The sequence below is a fragment of the Mesoplodon densirostris genome, chromosome 10 (genome assembly GCF_025265405.1).
Source record: "Mesoplodon densirostris isolate mMesDen1 chromosome 10, mMesDen1 primary haplotype, whole genome shotgun sequence".
Taxonomy (NCBI): Eukaryota; Metazoa; Chordata; class Mammalia; order Artiodactyla; family Ziphiidae; genus Mesoplodon; species Mesoplodon densirostris.
The window spans coordinates 2,654,420-2,673,561 of NC_082670.1; the positions used below are offsets into that span (position 1 = coordinate 2,654,420).

Consider the following 19,142-nt stretch of genomic DNA (forward strand, 5'->3'; position numbering starts at 1 on the left):
ATCAAAATAATCAGTCCAGTGTCTGAGGAGGAGCAGGGAATGAATGGGGCCGTGTAAGAGTCCCCAGCTGCTGAGGAAATATTTAAAAATCCAGGACAGGGATGGCCTGTACTATTTCATACAAAGGAGGCTCTTACCGTGCCCCCCACATACCCTGTTTTGTTTTGGGTTTTTTTTTGCAAGGGGAAAAAAATAGAATTTATGCACCTTAAAAAAATATGAGGTGAAAAATTATCCATTGGCACAGCAAAGACCTATTTCCAGGAAACAGGTTTTAAAAGAAAATTCTTGACATCCTGAGGTTAAGCCAGGAGGTGTCATGACTTTGAACGTGGGTGATGAAAGAGCCACTGTGTCCATGTGCCGCGCAGGCCTGACTCGGTTCATCGTTAAGGGAGGCTGCTTAAACCCCTGGTCGTGGTCCAGAAATATCCTGGCAGTTAGCGTCCTGCATTAAAATTTATAAACCACGAAAGACCTTTTCTCACAGAAAAGCTAATTTGGTCTGGATAGCCTGGAAAAAGAGTATTTAAGGGGTAGTCATCAGAAGTGGTTATATGGAAAACTAGAGGTAAGTAATTCTTTTTACTCCCCTAAAACATGCTAAAAATATAGCAATAGTAACTTCAGAAGGAAGGGAAATGGCACCAAGTATAATCTCATTTCTAAGAAGTCCTAGGAACGAGGCCTAGAACTACCAGAGTTAGCTTTCGGGGGTGATAAAATAATGGCAGGGGTATTCGCAGGAAGTGGGCCTGACCAAGGGGTGGAAACGGGCCCCCCTTGGTATCGGCCCTGCAGCCAGCCCAGAGGTGCCCCTGTCTCGGCTCTGGCCGGTCAGTCTGCAAGGGCATCTCTTCCACCTCCCACTGCCTTCCTCTCTCCTTCACTCTGAGCCTTTATTGGGCTCCTCCTGTATGCTGCCCTGGCTCCGCTCCTGCCCATGCTTCAGGGGTGAGCTTGAGGCCTTCCCGACTCCCCACAGATCAGGGGACCCCCTGCATCTGCTCTGCTCTCAGACCTCTGCACCCCTTCCATTGCCTGGCTTCTCGGTAAGACTGCGGGGGAGAGGGGAGCCCCGTGCGCCTCACCACGGTGTCAGGCCTCACCGCCCCCCTCTCCACACACCCACTGGGTGCTCAGGGAATATTAGTGAGATGGATAAATGCCAGACTCTGTGAGTTCAGTTCTATGGACCCATTTTATCTTTCATTCCAAAAGGACCTGGAGATGCGGCTCTGAAGTTAGCCTTTTAAGGGGATCGGCCAAGAAAAGTGTCAGCAAAGACAGGGTGACCATCAAGGTAGCTGGCTGTGATATGACCCTCCTACAGCAGTGAGGGGTCAGCAGGCACCCACCTGAGAGCCTGGAGTGACCCACTCTGCTCACCTAAGTGACAGCAGAGAAAGCCCTAAAGGGGCCCATCTGCAGGACTGTCCCAGGAAGTCAGCCAGAATTCCCATTCTTGGAGAATTACTGTCCCCAAGAACCATGCTTGAACTGCCCATCTTGTTTTCTTCCTGATTCATACAATCCAACATTTCACCCTCAACTAGATGATGAGCTTCTAGAGTGATAGGAATAGCAGTGTCATTGCCGTTTACTGAGCACTTGCTGTGTACCCGGCAGAGTGCTAAGCGTTTTCTACACAGTCTGGATGTATCTGCCCAGCAGCCCTCAGGAGAGCAACGTCACTAACCCCCTGTGCCCCCCGCTCAGCAAGCCGCGGGAATCGCTGTAGGTCCGACAGCTAAGCATGATGGGCATTTCTTTGTCCTCCTCTGTAGATCCTAGGGGGTATCTGGGCACTTGGGAGGCATTTAATAAATTCTTCCACTTCGCCTGAGCAGAACGGTACAAGTCCTTGCATTTCTGGTCACAGAAGTTCCCACCTGGGTCTCACATTCTGAGCAACCATCTGAGCTGGGCCCTGGCCTTGACAGAGTTTACTGCCAGCTCCAAAGCGCCCTGGGACTGCTGTTCTGTGCCAGCCGTGCTGAGGGAACCCCGAGGCCACCAGCACCTAGGGCAGGTGTGGGCCAGCATTCTGGGAGGGGAGCTGAGTCTGCTGCTAGCTAAGGCCCTAAACCTGGAAATCGAGCAGGTTTTGCAAGAACGGCCGAAGGGTCAGCACTGGTGCTTCGCTTCTCCTCAGAGTGACCGCGGGCTGCAGAACGCTGGGCCTTCTCTGCATCCGCGCTCGGCGGGTCTCCCCAGACCTTCCTCCACTCACACCCTCCCTTGACCCTCTGTCCCCGTGTGCTCTCTGCATCTATTTGTGGACACGTTTAGTAAGAACTCTCGGGTTGGATTTCATTCAGGTTCTCAGGCCGATTCAAGGAAGGTCCACTTTATTGCAATTCTTCACAGAAACGGGCCCTTCCTGCTTGGACACACGGCCACAGGACTGTCATTTCTTCTTCAAACCTTGTGTACCGTCTTCCTTCTGTTAAGATGATTTTTAATCTGTTGGTTTCACCCTCGTGAAACCTCTTTTGCTACCCCAGCTAATCCCACAAAACATTTATTGGTACAACTGACTCAAAGATAAAAGGGTTATGGTGGGAACGGAAATGTATACCTAAACTAGCATTGCCACAGTTTCCCGTGAACTCATAATCCCCGGAAACCAAACGAGCACTGGAGGGGCAAGAAACTCGGTGATATCAGCCAACATTCATGTAATTCTCAGAACCAAGAACCATCTAACACGTGTGTTGTGATCAGCCTTATTCCACAGATGAGGAAACTCGAGTGGTCACAGACTAACTTAGTTAGAAGAGGTGGGTGATGAGTACTCATTGCACAAAGAGATCAAATGTTTCAAGTTTAGTATATTGTTTATGGCCTAACCAACCCCCAGCAAAGACACATTATCATCTTTTTAGTTGCCAGTTATAACAAGTTCCGAGAGAGGAGAGTGAGCTGGACAGGAGTCAGATGGGGTCCCTAGAAGGGGCCCAGCCAACCGCACTTCTCCCAAGGATCCCCGGGACGGCCGTTAGGAGCACAGATTCCCTCCTGGGGATTCTGCTGCAGCGGCTTTAGGGACCTGGGATCTGAGTTTGCCAAGCATCCAGCTGATGCTCACGTGCAGGAGAGTCTGAGAGACGCTGTCCTGGATAAACAAATATCAGAGAGTCACACAGCTCGCTCAAAGTCAAGACCCCTTGCGCAACGTTAGGAGCCCGGCCCGGATGGACCCACGAGCTCCAGACACAGCGATCTTCCCTCTGGACCCCGGGAGCTTCGGAAGCAGTGCCGTCCGTCCTAAGGAGACGCAATGGATCCAGCCACTCCACACACACGCGCTCATGTCTACACACTAGAAAGCCCGCAAAAGGGACTCAGTCACAAGATGAATCTCACGGATTACCCCTTTACTCAGCACACTTTCAATCAGACCACCTGTTGCTTCGCAGACAAGGGCAGACCAAGGACTTTCCATGGCGCAGTGGCTCATCACGGGCCCCCACCTTTCCAACGGGCGAGGAGCTCGGGGTCCAGACCCATTGGAGAGGCCCAGTGAGCTTCACAGGGAGACAGGCCACGCCCAGCACCTCACACGTCCCTCACCCCAGCTTATCTCACTGGCCACAGCACAAGTTTTGTATTTGTCTGCTGGGAAATCTACTGGAAAGAACTATTATTAGACATATTTATTTTATCAAGGAAAATATGCTCTTAAAATGTTCAGGAAAGGATTTTGCCTGGTTCCCAAGAAACAGCCTGACAGACTCCTGGAAGAACATATACACTATATACACACACACACGCACAAACATATATACACACATATACACAGGCATTCTGGATATGTTTGTGTGTATATGTATGTATATAATATGTAAGCAGTATTCACAACTGTGGTAGTAAATGTTTTTCTTTCAGCATGTTTTTACACTAAACTTTAATTAACCCTTCATTTTTCAATTCCAGAAGATAACAAACATTCTACTGTTTCTTACGCTTTAATGCGCACATGAGCAGGAACCTTGTTCAAATGCAGATTGCTACCCAGCAGGTCTGGGTGGGACCTGATAGTCTGCATCTCTAACCAGCTCCCAGGTGATGCTGGCAAGCCATGGACCACTTTTTGAGTAAAAAGAAGTCCAGTTTGTGGTGAATGACCATCTTCATCACACGGAAAACAGCAACTGTCAAAGATTAGAATACATAAAAGAAACAAATAAAAACTATGTTCAGATTAACTTACTCTTTCTTAGATAATCTCAGAATGGATTCAGAATCCATACGATGCCTCTGGGCCATAATTGTAACCAAGTTTCACTCAATTTTATGAGAGCCATTTCAGAGAACAAGTTGATAGACAAATTTTGACTTGAGAGAAAGAGGCAGACGGCAGCCAGGGCTACAGGTGTCCTGTTACTACGGACACTCTGATCCGTGGGTAAATGAAGAAAGCCCGGGTATATCAGATCACACCGACCTCTCAAAGTCGACTCTGCCAGTCTAGAAATGATTAAAATTTCATTCAAGCACATCCTCTTGGAACTCGTGGGGAAAATTCCAACACCAATATTATTCCAAATATTCTGCTATTTGGAGCTTCGCCCCACTCATTACTTTGTTTGAATATCTGAAATAAGTCTACGAATAATTATCCTCACTTCAAAGGCTTAAAATACGAAATGGTCCCTAAACTGTGCTGGTAATAACTAGAACACAAATGAAAATGGACATGCGTAATACAGGTGCTGTGAAGGATACAAAGAAATACAGGGAACGATCCCCATGGGGAAGGAGCCCCAGCTTTTTAGGAGCAGAGGCCAAACCTGAGTAACTACCAGAAAGGGCGTCAAAACTACCCCCACAAACGGCACAGGGTATTTAAACGGTGCACTTAAAGGATGAGGTAGTCAGTGCAAACCGGGGAGGTCGGATTAGAATCGACCGTGCTGGGATTTGAATCTGACCTTGAAGGACAGAGGATCCCAAAAGGCACAGGAGAGGAGGGAGAATGAGGGAAGGTGTGGTGAAAGGGAAAAAAGTGGGAACAGAAGTTACACTTGGGTCACATCTCTGTGCCAGGCACCAAGCCACTTGCTAACAGGTGGATTAGCTCATTTCATCCTCCAACTTCTCCTGCGAGGTTGGCATCATTACACCACTTTGGTGAACCACGGATGGAGACGCAGGTCACACAGCTGGTGAGGGCTCCCACAGGAATTTGAATCTGGGTCTCTGATACCCAAGTCAACAATCGGTTTTCTCTAAACCAGCCTTCCCGCAGGTGCACACCTGGCAGCGCCCTGCGATATGGATATGAGTCAGGAAACAGAGACTTCAGTGGTCAAATACACTTTGAAAGCTCTTAGGATAAATAATACTAATAACATTTCAGATATGAGTTAACGTTTAGTGAATGCTTCCCATGTGCCTGGTTAAAAACGGCTTTGTTGTTGTTTTATCAGCGGGACCTCTCAGAGCCTTTAATGTTCTAACGTGCATTGAGAATTTCCAACCTTATGCGTTGGGGAATAATATTAATAATCCCACGTAAGATGACATTGATCGTGCAGACACATAATATTAAAATAGACTAACTGGAAATGGGCTGATGGGCTTCAGTTTAAGTCATCATCTGCTGATGGACAAGCTGATGCTTCAGACACCATGACAGGTGACTGTCCACTCTTCCCTTTAACCTCCAGATAATTTCATCAGGATACACAGCTCTGTAATAAACTCTGTGTGGCCCACTGAGCTTGGGACCAGGGACAGAGGGTGGGGAGGTGGAGAACGCAGCTTCCCCCAGGGTATTCAACAGTTGGCTCAGTGGCCTCTGGTCAATCACCATTTGAAATATCAAGAGACGAGCGTTCCCGACAGGACACCAGTGGAATCCCTCCTGCCCTTTATCACACCGGTGATCATAATTGTTCTAATTTGAGGGTTTGTAAATCTTTGTAAACTCTAACTGTGTCAGTCTTGAACTACCTGTGCACTGCCCCGCTCCCACATCATGTTGGAAAACATGTTCAATAAAATAAATAGTCCTGCTTTCGCTCATGTCCTATTAAGCCCACGTTGCTAAATCTTTCTGTGTTTTTCAAATAACACAACCCCACCATTAAGCATTTGGTGATTTTCCAAGTCAAGTTCCCATTATGGTCCTGTGACTAGCTGGGCCTCTTGAGAGGGGATTCGTGCTGTTCTCTGCCTTGGGATCTCTGAAGATCACGCATCTTATCTGTACACATCCTTGGATGACAGTGAGAGAAATACCAACCCATTTTGCCATCATCCCACATGTAAGAAACCTTTGAAGAAGTCACGTCCAGAATTTGGTGTTTGACAGGATGGAAGGAAGGAAGGAAGGGTCAATAGTACAAGACAGTGAGGTCAAGATCACTGAGGTTTCCAACCCAGTCACCAGGAAACCTGAAAGGAAGTTCTGGGTGGAAAGGCAGTAGAGGGGAAAAGTCCCTCGGGAACTGGAGTGCGGGGCTCTCCGCAGGAAAGAGGTCAGGCCACAGAAGAGATGCCAGTGCTGCGTAAAGGCTCAGCTGCTGCTAACAATAAACATGTACTGCTTTGTCTGTGGTGCCCTCTCTCTATGCCAAGCACTGTATTAACTACTTTACACAACAACCCTGTGGGGTCAGTATTGTTAACCCCAGATGAGGAAGCAGGTGAGAGAGGCTGAATAATATGCTTGGTGTCATAAAGGCAGCCAAAGGCAGAAATGAAATCCAAGCTTGTGGTCTTACACTAAACTACGTGCACAGAAAAAATGGCCCACCCTGTAGCGCCTCACTATTAAGTACAAGCACCTGCAAAAATACCACGTATCAATTCTACTGTAAAAGCTAAACAAGATAGCCCTGGATGATCCACCCTCCTGATCGATCATCCACTATCTTTAGTGGAAACTCAATTCCATTCAATAGCCAGGACTTAACTATGATTAATAAAGTACAGAGAGTACAGAAACTGTCGTGTATTGTATAACATACAAATTAAGTATCTTATGGCATGCTGACAAACAGCAGTTAGTTTATAATTTTGCAGCCTTATTATATGTTTGAGAAAATCATTAGTTCCAATGTTTTGTTTCCTGTCTTCTCCTCTGTCCAGGAATCACAGGCTGAGAACAGGGTGATGGCAGCCTCAAGATATTGGTTTCAACAATTGGAAGGGTGAGGATGTAAACTGGTTCAGCCACTGTGGGAAACAGTATGGAGATTCCTCAAAAAGCTAAAAATAGAGCTACCATATGATCTGTAATCCCACTCCTGGGTATATAGCCAAAGAAAACAAAAACACTAATTCAAAAAGATACATGCACCCCAATGTTCATAATTGCATTATTTTTACAATAGCCAAGATATGGAAGCAAGCCAAGTGTCCCTCAAGAGATGAATGGGTAAAGAGGATGTATATATACATGCAATGGAGTATCACTCGGCCTTAAAAAAGAATGAAATAATGCCATTGAAACAACATGGATGGACCTAGAGGGTATTATGTTTAGTGAAATAAGTCAGAGAATGACAAATGCTGTATGATATCACTTATATGTGGGATCTAAAAAAATAATACCAATGAATGGATATGCAAAACAGAAACAGACTCTCAGACATAGAAAACTAGTGGTTATGAAAGGGGAGGGAGAAGGGGGAGGGGCAAATAAGGGATATGGAATTAACAAACTACTATGTATAAAACAGATAAGCAACAAGGATATATTGTGCAGCACAGAGAAATATAGCCACTATTTTGTAATAACTTTAAATGGAGTATAACCTATAAAAACATTGAATCATTATGTTGTACATCTGAAGTTAATATTGTAAATCAAACTATACTTCAATTAAATAATTAATTACTTAAACAATTTTTTAAAACCAACTGGATTACCCAGAGCTGCTCTGGCCTCATGGCAGGGCTGCAGTAACTTTTGTAACTTCTTCCCACTGGAGGTCACTGTTACATTGGTTCCAGAGAAGAGCCTCAATTTGCTGAGAAAAAGAAACTAGCCCTTTTTTATCTATCTACCCAGTCTGGCTGCATTTGCATTAAGGCAGTGGTCTCCAACCTCTTTGGCACCAGGGACCAGTTTCGTGGAAGACAATTTTTCCACAGACGTGGGTGGGGGAGGGGGGATGGTTTCGGGATGATTCAAGCGCATTACATTTACTGTGCACTTTATTTCTATTGCTAGTGCATTGTAATATATAATGAAATAATTATACAACTCACCATAATGCTGACAGGAGGCGGAGCTCAGGCGGTAATGTGAGGATGGGGAGTGGCTGTAAATACAGATGGAGCTTCGCTTGCCTGCCCCTCCCCCCACCTCCTCCTGTGAGGCCCAGGTCCTAACAGGCCACTGACTGGTACCGGGCCAAGGCCCGGGTGTTGGGGACCCCTGCATTAAGGAATAGAACAACCAAACAAAACAATCACCCAAGGTGAAATGTATTTCAGATAATGTGAAGATAATACATACAAACTGTCCTTAGAAAATTCATCAGAGGTGGTTTTCAAATACTTAATGTTTAAGTTCTGAAAAATAAATTCCAGTTAAATGGTCTACAAATAAACCTAGCTCTCTGTTTCATGCATTGGGCTAACTAATCCATTCAAAAAGAGGTATCGAGGTATATAGTTGCATAACTTTGGGCAAGTTCCTGACCTCAGTTTACTCATCTGCAAAACAGAGATGATAATTATACCAAATTCATGGGATCCTTGTGAGGATGAACTGGGATGCGAAGTGCTCAGTGCAGTGCCGGGAACATGACAAGCACAACGTAAGTGCTAGTGACCCCCACTATCATCCTTAGAGCTGATCAAAGTAGTGCCCACAAGGTTTACATGAGTTCATAGCCGTAAAGTGCCTAAAGCAGGGTCTGGCGCACAGTGAGGGCCATTTACACGTTTGTTAAATAAAATAGGTAAATACATAGACCCCAGTTTAAAGCATAAATCCTAAGTAGGTAAAGTGCAAACACAGCCTTAAGAATATAGAAACTTGCCTATATTATCCTATCAATTCAACATGCTCCTTCCGGAAGGTTAGGAAGAAATGAGACCTTACGCTTGTCGTTATCCATTTTTAAATTTCGAAATAAGTAGAGATCACCAGGTAGTCTAAAGGAAGACCCTAACATAAACATCTCTGTGTAGGCGTGTTGAGCTGCAGACCACGTGTACCCTTCAAATAAATGATCTCGTTTCATCATATTCTACCTCTTTTTGAGATCATCAGTGACCATCAGTAAGGGAAACTGCTCTGGTCCTTGGGTCTCAAGTGTCTGCCCTCCAAGCGGAGTTGCATTCGGCAATGATTACTGGAAATTCTTCATTCAGTGGGAGCTCAGTGACTCTTCACTGAGTAAGTTAATATAGAATCTAGGCACAAAGATTTACGAGAATGCTTAGACTCCGATACAGGCTGATTAAATGCGTTTATATTCCTGCTTCACCAAGTACATTCTTAAGGAAACCTGGCTCTTTAAAAAACGAAAACTAAAGCTTTGAGTGTCTGGTGGTGAAAAGTGTTGTGGTTACTAGTACACTCTGGTGCCACGGCCTGATTTTGTGTGGAGGTGCCAACAGTTTTACCCACCACTGCCTTTTTGTCACTAGTGCAGATGTCAAGGCAGTGCAAAAAGCAAAAATATTAGAATAGAACAGAAAATAGTTTTGACCGTACAGGCCTCTAAAAGAGTCTTAGGGTCCCCTGGTGGGTTCAGGGACCTCACTTTGAGAACTGCTGGTCCCAGGGAAAGACAGAGCTGGACACCGTAGATTCATCACGTGTTCCCCTTGGCTGGTCCAGCCTCTCCTTCTCTGGACCATTTGTGAAAAACCCCGGGGCTGTTGGGACCCTCCTTAGGGTTCAGGCTGGACAGCGTGATAAGTGTCTTCTGAGGCCACACCCGTGGTGCTCTCTAAAGCTCTCCCCCGAGAACTGTAGAGGCCTGAGAGATGCAGGGGAGGGCCAGGGCCTTCGGCGGATTCTGGGAGACTTGGAAGCTCCGCGTCAGCTCTTCACTTCCTGCTATCTCCCCTCCTGTCCCCTGGCATCCGAGGGAGCTCAAAGCCCTTTCAGGTTGGGGAAACATCCTGCAAACCATATATACACTGGACTCAAAGACACCCAAGCTGGACGTGGGTCCCGGAACTGATAGGTGCCCTGGGACAGGCCTAGGGTAGAGCAGCACCTGCCAGGGGTTGACAGTCTGCCTGTCAGATCTCCACAGTCAACACCCCAGGGCTCCGCCTGTGCCCTGGCATACCCCAAACAGAGCACAACTCAACTTAGAATCATATGGCTGGAAAGGGATGCACCATCATAAAGTGTCTACGTTGTACAGAAGGTAGAAACCTTTCTTTGGGACACAGAAAAAAAAAAATTTATGAATTAAAATCTTGCCTTTATAATTCATTTCTACACTTACTCCTATCCTAATTTAGTTTGGATAAGCCCTAAACGGTGTAAAAAACATAAGGAAAGGAAAGGTGACATCCGTGTTCACTGCTCACATTTGGAATGCAAACCCTACAAGCTAAAGGTCCACTAGACAAATCAGAGGTTGGGCTCACACACCCCTCACTTCCAGCCCGGTCTCTGCCTCTTTTCAGAATTTCCTGACTCCTGACCACGGACCGGGCACCAGTCTGCCCCGTCACGACCTGAGCCTTCTAACGGGCTCCTTGTCACACAGACCCCAGCTCCCAGCTTGAGGCCTGGGGTGTTGCTCCCAGTGCAGCAGCCGGGGAGCAGGGAAGTCAGGCAGAGGGGGCACCAAGGCCAGAGGCCAGGGCCCGGCTGAGGGTCAGCCACCCTGCGAGGGGCCTGCAGGCCCTCTGCCCGCTGATCCAGGGGCTGCCCCATGGCTGCTGTGCCGGGTCCGCAGGAACTTGACAGCGACCTCGCCTAGGGTGGCCCAGCCCCCTGTGAAGAAGGCGGCCTCTGACCTGGACGTGGCTGGATGTGGGGAAAGGACAGTCTCTCGATGCAGCAACCCTGGGACAGGCCCCCTTTACCTCTCCTGGGCTTTGAGTTCCCTCACAGAAGGACCTGGGTCAGCTGACCTCCAAGGTCTCTCGGGAGCTATGCTTCCCAGGCCCCTGACCTCCTTCAACATCCCATCCATTGCGGAAACACCACAGTGGCCAGCGCTGCTTGGGATCCCGGGTGCTCGAAGCCGGGAGCCACGCTCACGCCGCAGGTCTGGGCTGGCAGCCTGTCGATTGCACACAGTCAATGGACTAGCCAATCAGATGTCTTTCCCTGATCAAAAGTTGTAAATGACGGGTGTGGTTCACCCGCACGCAACTGAAAATGCTGGGGGTTTGTCACCCTGCGGACGGCCCTTGGAGTGGCAGGGGGTGATGCAGCCTTTGGGACTCCCCTGTTCCACACCCCCGGGCCCCACCCCCGCTCCCACCCCCACTCCCTGAAGTCGATTCCCAGGACAATCCCAGCATCTGCGCTCGAGCTCCTGACTCGGCGCCACTTTCTTCTGGGACCTCAGGAGCAATGGCAGGGAGAACTGGGGCCAGCACGCAAGAGGCACTGGCTGAATTTGACCTGTTAGGGGGTCTCTATGTGTCTGTGTCCAGAGCGGAGACTTTGGGCCTCTCTTCTCTCCACTGCTGTCTGCTTATCGTCCCCCTCCATCTTTGTTATCATCTCTATGTTTGGGGCAGAAAGTGAGAAATAAAGCCCAAAGTGTCCAGTGGTCCAGGACAAAGACCTGGACACAGCGCCCCGAGGCCAGTGTCCAGCGGCTGACGTGGCGTCACCTCCTTACTAAGGGTTTGGGGTGATTTTCGGTTGTGAACTGACAAACCCTTTTTTAAATTTATATATGTGTATGTTATTATGTATTTGAAAATCTAGAATAAGCACATCAAAAACATGATTCCAGGGACTTCCCTGGTGGCGCAGTGGTTAAGAATCCTCCTGCCAATGCAGGGGACACGGGTTTGATCCCTGGTCCTGGAGGATCCCACATGCCACAGAGCAACTAAGCTTGTGAGCCACAACTACTGAGCCCCCATGCCACAACTACTGAAGCCTGCCTGCCTAGAGCCCCTGCTCCGCAACAAGAGAAGCCACCACAGTGAAAAGCCCGCGCACCACAACAAAGAGTAGCCCCTGCTCGCTGCAACTAGAGAAAGCCTGCGCAGCAACAAAGACCCAAATGCGGCCAATAAATTAATTAATTAATTAATTTAAAAAAAACATGATTCCACTTTATTCTTGCTTTTGCTAAAAATTTTTAATGACTTGATATGTGAAAATATTAACTAATAAGAGTAAAAGTAATATGTAGATGTAGCAAAAATCATGAAAGGGGTGAGAGAAAAACTGAAGTCCGGGAAATACTGATAGATAAATGTGCTTTTTACGACCATAATGTCTTGGGTAAGTGGATCAGGACACAGTTTGCTCAACTGTATTTAGGAATTTCATTACCAATATGCTAATCATTTTCTTACATAGGAACACAGATGTGATTTGCAATATTTATATATTTTGCTACACTGCTTTAACTTTGAGAGAGAGAAAATAAGATATTTTTTTCATATGACACCAAATGACATGAAGCTATCACAACTTTAATTATTCTGAGAACCTGAAATGACACAAACATAAACTGGGACTCCCAGAATCTCCCACGGGCAGGGAGCTGCCCCCAGGATATTGGGAAGCCTTTTAATTGTTTTATGTCCTGAATGGAGACCGACATCCAGATAGGATTCTCTGATGCCCTGAAAAGGCAGCTCCTAAAACTATGCACTTGTAGAAGCTTCTAAGACAAGAGGTCGCGCACATTTCTAAATAATCATTAGCAACAGAAAAAAACAAGAGGATGTGTTGTACAAACTGATTTAAGAGATATTTTCTTTACAGTTAAAAAGTTACAAAAACTTGTTTTAGGGGACTTCCCTGGCAGTGCAGTGGTTGGGAATCCGCCTGCCAATGCAGGGGACATGGGTTTGAGCCCTGGTCCGGGAAGATCCCACATGCCGCAGAGCAACTAAGCCCGTGTGCCACAACTACTGAGCCTGAGCTCTAGAGCCCGCGAGCCACAACTACTGAGCCCGCATGCCACAACTACTGAAGCCCGCTCTCCTAGAGTCCACGCTCCGCAAAAGAGAAGCCACCACAATAAGAAGCCCATGCACCGCAACGAAGAGTAGCCCCTGCTCGCCGCAACTAGAGAAAGCCCGCGCGCAGCAACGAAGACCTAACGCAGCCAAAAATAAATAAATAAATAAATTTATTTTAAAAAAAACCACACACCCAAAGCACTCCTAATTAGCCCAGCTATCTGTCAGCCTCTCCTCTGGGAAACACTTGGAGGCCACGTCTCATAGCCGGGGGAGTAACCCATTCTTTTCCACGTGCAAGATGAAAGCGCACAGTGTTTCCCATTGGAGGCGTGTTCAACAGCCAAAAATGATTGACGCTCGGGCAACAGCAACAGATATTGTGTCAGGTGCATGGACAGGAGCAGGGCCACCATGAAAGCCTGACTCCTTGATTTCTGGGTCCTCTGAGCACCACCAGGACGAAGAGCTGGTAGTTTCTTGTGTGTTTTTGTTTTGTTTTGTTTTTGGCCATGCCACGTGGCATGTGGGACCCTAGTTCCCTGCCCGGGGATCGAACCTGGGGCCCCTGCATTGGAAGCGCGGAGGCTTAACCACTGGACCGCCAGGGAAGCCCCCATGATGGTTTCTTGTTGAATAAGATATAAATCAGGCGTTTATATGCAGGTATAGGGATATATCACCCAACTCCCCTGCAGAAATTTTTAAACCATAAATTAATGCATTTTCAATACAGGGAATATCCAAGGAGGTAAAAACTAATTCTTTAGGAGGGGTGAAAAAAATCTTACTCTTTTTATGTGCAAAGCACAGATACACCTATAATACATGAACATGAATACAGTGCATCTGTGGTATTAAGGTTTCGTGGGAGGGGTCCCTGGGATGGGGGAGATGGTGCTGAGGAAGATGGGGAGCACTGCTGTCAATCCACGTCCTGTGGGAACGAGGATCCAAAACGCTCCCGGTAGTATTTGCTAAACTCCCTTATATTGTCTTAAAAATAATTCATCTATGCTAATTGGTAAAAGAATTAAATATGTAGAAAGAACTGATTTCCCAGATATGAATACCCTCTGTTGGGAAGAGCTAAAATCCTTAGAATCTGAATTCTTTCTCCACTGTTTCTCCACTGTCTGGAAAACAGAATTCCACTGTTTTCCTGACAGAATTCCATTCCTAGAACAGCTACGGCATCACAGGAAAGGCATCATGGGGCAACGGATCAAAGGAAAAATCACGGAAGGTCGTGCTCGGTAGCTTTGTCAGAAGAGGTGATCACTCTTCAGACACTGCTTTTGCACAGACTTCTTTATAAGGGGAAAGGATGCTTTGCTGTCGTGCCGTTTTGTTTTCCTAAGTCACATAGAGGTAAGAGAAGAAGAGATGCTGACGTTATTCTGAGCTCTCACAGACAAAAACAGTGCACGTCAGGAATGGCTGTCTCCAGATTCCCCGAAAGTTGGTGGAGAGGCTGACATATGAAGTGTGCCACCTGCCTCTCCTCATCCCAACCCCCAAGGCGGCCGTCCTGGGCGAGGATTGAGACGGGACATGCCTCTCCTCTGCAGGGCAAGCCCACTCCCTGGCTGGAAACACTCAAATAGGACAGTAACACAGATCCGCCACAGTTGAAAGTGACGATGTTACTACCTGCGTGTCCTCAAGGGCAGGCGCCTGTCTGCGACCTCCCCGTGTCATCACGGACCGGAGCACACGCCAGAGGATGGGAGACGAGAGAAGGCACACGCTGCCTACGATCCAGACGTCTTTTCTTCTAAGTGATAAGTCCATCCCCGACTGCCCTCCCCTGACCCAGCGCGAGCACGTTCCCAAGCAAAACTCTGCTCTGAGCAGGAGGCGTTGCCCAGCCGCAGGGTTCTGCAGGACCCCAAGGGAGACGCTTCCAGTTACACCATCAGCGGGTAATCTGCCTCTTTAAAAGGAGAAAATAGGATGGCCCGTGTGACAGATCTGAAACAGGTGCAGCGGCAGAGGGAGACGGGCTGGCGACAAGTGACACCCCTGAGAATGCGCTCGTCTCCAGTTCAAGGACAATTAGCACCACGGAAACTGGGCCGCCGCCAGGGAGCTTTCTCCTGCCCTCGCGGTCCGACACGCAGCCCTAAACATCACAACCCCTCCACCCGCAGCTACGCTATTTTGAGATCTAAGTTATAGTCACTGTGCCTGCCGCCGATGGTCCGATTTCAGAGCAGTCAGGCAGGAAAGGCCACCTGCTACTAAATGTGCAACTGCCGTCACGCTTGCCCCAACACACTCTAGCCTGTTCACATCCTGTCGATGACCATCTTGTTCTGTTCGGTCTTTGGCGCATTTGGAGCAGCGGTTGAACATTCCAGGGGCTGTGATCCCGCCCCCTCGGGGCCGTCCTCACTTCTGCCCGATAGCTTCCCTTCCTCCCCTCGGGACCACGCCTGGGGGTGGAGGGGAAGGGGCTAGGGGTCTCAGGAAGGCAGGCGAAACCAGAGGACAGGAGATGAGCACAGATAACCCCGGGCACAAAAAGCAGGGATGCATACAGCAGATGGGGGCGGGTCGGGGAAGGCAGACGGACCCGCGGGGATTTGGCCTCCGGTTGTCTGAGAACGGAAGCTCCTTGGTCTTCCATTAAGCAAATAGAATGTGTGTGTGTGTTTGTGTGTGTGTATCAAAACAGCAAATTAGATCTGAGGGAAATGCAGCACAGGGCTTATTTATATGGGTAATAGAGAATGAACAAAAGAGGAAAACCTGGATTTGATTGTGTAAAAGTAATACTAATTACAGTTATGAGAGCCGTTATCATTTACAAGTTAATGGTACATACACAGTAGCTATTAAACTCATCACTCATATGTGCCACATTAGTTATTTAAGTTTTACTTTATTTCAACACCATATTATGTGGCTTTAGATCTAGTTTATTATAGTGTATCTGCTAAAAGCCTTTAAAATTCTACACTATTTAGGTGATTTTGAAGAGCCTTTGGAATATAAAAGAATGAGAAAAGTCATGTGAAAACAGAATTAAAAGGAAAGTTGGAAAACAAAAGGAACAAAACATAGTATAAAAGTAGAGTATGTTGAATTTAATCAATTCAACAAAAAATAAAGCAGAGGAAAAGAAGGAAGAGAGTTCAAAATAAATCCAGAGGAGGAAAAATGAGTGAAATAGAAAAACCTGGTTAAGAGCAGGAAAAGAAGAAGAATCTGAGCTTCACCAAACTATGTTAACAAACGTAAGTTGTTGAATGCATAGATAATTTTTTCCTCTTAGGAGAGAAAAGACTCTTCTAGAAAGAAATTGAGCCTCAAGCCTTCAGAACAGTTTGCGTGTCACTCGAGTGTCTGAAATTCAGTGTAAATTCTTGTCGGTGCACTGCAGGGAGGGTCTCGACTACTGTTACCTGAGCTAAGCTTCTCAAGGAGAGGAGGGGTAAAGAGAAAGGGGGCCAGGTGGGAAAATGGTGCAAGCACTTTTATGGCTCCTGGAGAGGAGGGTGTGGCGCTGTGAAGGTGCCCCGTGGCCCAGCAGGAGACTGAGCCGAGCCAGTCCAGCTCCGTCTGCATTCCGGAGGACATCCGAGCTGCTGGAAGGCCCTCCTTGCCCACCCCTGCCAGGCCTGCTGGCCGTCCGTGCACCCACCCACTGGGCGAGCGAGGGCCTCCGGGGCCGGGGCCTGGGCCTTGGCAGACACAGAGAGAAGAGCTCCGTGCCTCCCGACCGTGTGCCCGTCCGTCCTCCACAAGGCGAGACAGAGAGCCGGGGAGATTGCCGACATCTCTGGGCCTTGAGCCATTTACCAAGAAGAAACTGAATGGGACACATGGTCATTCCTCCCCACCTTCCACACAGCAGTGACCGCAGGGTCCACGCCAGGGCCCAGGTGACACAGGGGACATCAGACCAATCGCAAAGGACGTTCTTCTAGGGTCTCTGAGGAACAACATTCTCAGTGCTTCCCTCAAAAATATCCTAAAATATTTAACTTCCCAGTCATTTGATTTCTAATATTCTGGAGCGGTTCATCACAAAAACAATTCTTCCTAAAAATGTTCATGTTTCTGCTAAGCACCATTTCACTCTTTAAAGATATGGCCTACTTACAACAATTATATCACAGAACGTGGAGAAAAATAGTCCTGGAAACATAATCAAATTCATAGAAACTATTGCAAATAGTTGGTTATTTCACAGTTATCCTGTAAGAATATTGTGTCTCCTCTGTTCTACAGAAATTAGTGAACAGAAGAGGAAACTCTTCTGTTCATTCATTTGTATTGTAAGCAGCTCTAATGAGGAAGCCCTCATATCTGACTTAAATTTTGCCCGTGGAAGTTTCTTCTTGGTGTTTGCTGAACAAGACGTTAGCTCATCAGGAAAGCGGAGGTCTCAAAACACCCACATTTCAAGCTGACTCGTTTCTTCTGTCCAGTACATTTTACATGAGTCCTCCGCCCTTTACGTCTAACGGCTTTAGTTCACTGTCTGTTGCATCATTAGAAATGCCCTTCCTACCTGGACAGGGGTTTTCAGAACAGGAGCCAGACAAAGAGGGACGTATCCCAAACCTACCTAAGAATCACTTGCTCTGATTATTAAAAATAATGATCCCCAGCCCTCAGCCAGAATGCAGGACTCACTTAAATAGACCTGTTTGTTCCGCAAACATTCTTGGTGCCTATTCGGTGCCGTGACCAGGAAAGCAGCCAAGAACGCAAGGTGGAGTGATGTGAAGTCCTGACGTTGAGGAGGGCATCCAGAGAAGGGTGACAAACAAGTTCCAAACAGTTGCAGGTGCTAGAGCGAGGTCCATGCAGGGCGGGCAGGAAGGGTGCTCCATGGATGGTGAGGGAGACCCAGCGAGCTCAGACAGGGGACGGGGTGTGGCTGGCCGACACCTACTGAACGCCTACCCTGGTGACAGAGCCTGTGCTGAGTGCTTTACATACATTCAATGTTCCAACAGCTATGGCCCCACTATTCAGACAGGCAGCCCCAGGGTTGGTTTAGTAACTGCCAGAGAGCAAGTGGCCAGAATGGGGCTCTGCACGAGGTGTGCCATCGGCAAGGGCTTGTCTCTGACTCTGACCGCCACTGTCAACAGCGAGGATCTCAGGGTCTTGAGGAAATTAGAAACTTCTGCAGGGCAATTGTGGCCCTCGCAGTGCTTCTCTGGATTTCATGCCCAAACCCATCCTTTTAAACCATCCTTCCTAAGAAATGTGTGTTTCCATACGTTCACCCTCGTAACCTGTAAACCAGCCACCAGGCTGAGGAGCTGCCTGCAAGGGAGAGGTGCACGTTCAAAGGCCTCCTGATGACTTACTGCACCCACCTATACATAAACCTCCATGAAACAAAATGGAAGTTTGCCTGTTCATGAACTCTACACAAGTGACCAAACAGAATCGGAAAACGGTCGTATAAATGGCAACAGGTATTGCTTTATGTGAGAAAAGATAAAGTAGAACTGACACTTTTCAGGAGACTAAATTAGCACAGTTACCTCACTCTTCCCAGATCTCGAATCCTGTTCACTAGAACTTTCTTCCAGAATACACTTCACTTTCTCCACCTCTTCCATGCACTGAAAAAAGGCCATTTTCTCCAGCTGGTCACTGTGGTAACACGTGTTGATTTCTTCCAGCCTCTTCACTTTTAGCATCTTGGTGGTGAGTCCGACTAAGTTCCTGTCTGGTGTGTGGTTTTCGTCCCCCTCCGTCTCCGATTTGTAAATCAGGACGCAGCCGTGACTTTTGAGTCTGCCTTCCTCTTGACTGCAAGGAGGAGAAACAGAGTTCTCATCACCGACGCACACGTTTGACTCTGTGGGGAAATGACCACTGGGAATTTAGAAGTCGCTTCTATTTAAACAGAAGGGACCCAAAATTAGGAAGAGAAATGCAATTATCAATACTGAGTTTCAAATGCTGGAACTCTGAAAGGAAAAAGGTTTCTTTCCCCACTTTTTTCTACAAAAGCAAACAGTAAGAAGCCACCTTAAGTTTCACTGGGCAACTACAATTTTCCCTCATTA

At 47.4% G+C, this 19,142-nt stretch overlaps 1 protein-coding gene across 1 annotated transcript in view; it reads right to left on the reverse strand.

Annotated features, from left to right (window-relative positions):
• Positions 1–18,770, reverse strand: part of MYLK4 (myosin light chain kinase family member 4) — a 68,565-nt gene extending 49,795 nt beyond the window's left edge. The window contains exon 1 of the mRNA XM_060109120.1: positions 18,612–18,770. Within this exon, the coding sequence (XP_059965103.1) occupies positions 18,612–18,770 (159 nt within the window). The remainder of the gene's footprint in view (positions 1–18,611) is intronic.
• Between the last annotated feature and the right edge of the window lie 372 nt (positions 18,771–19,142).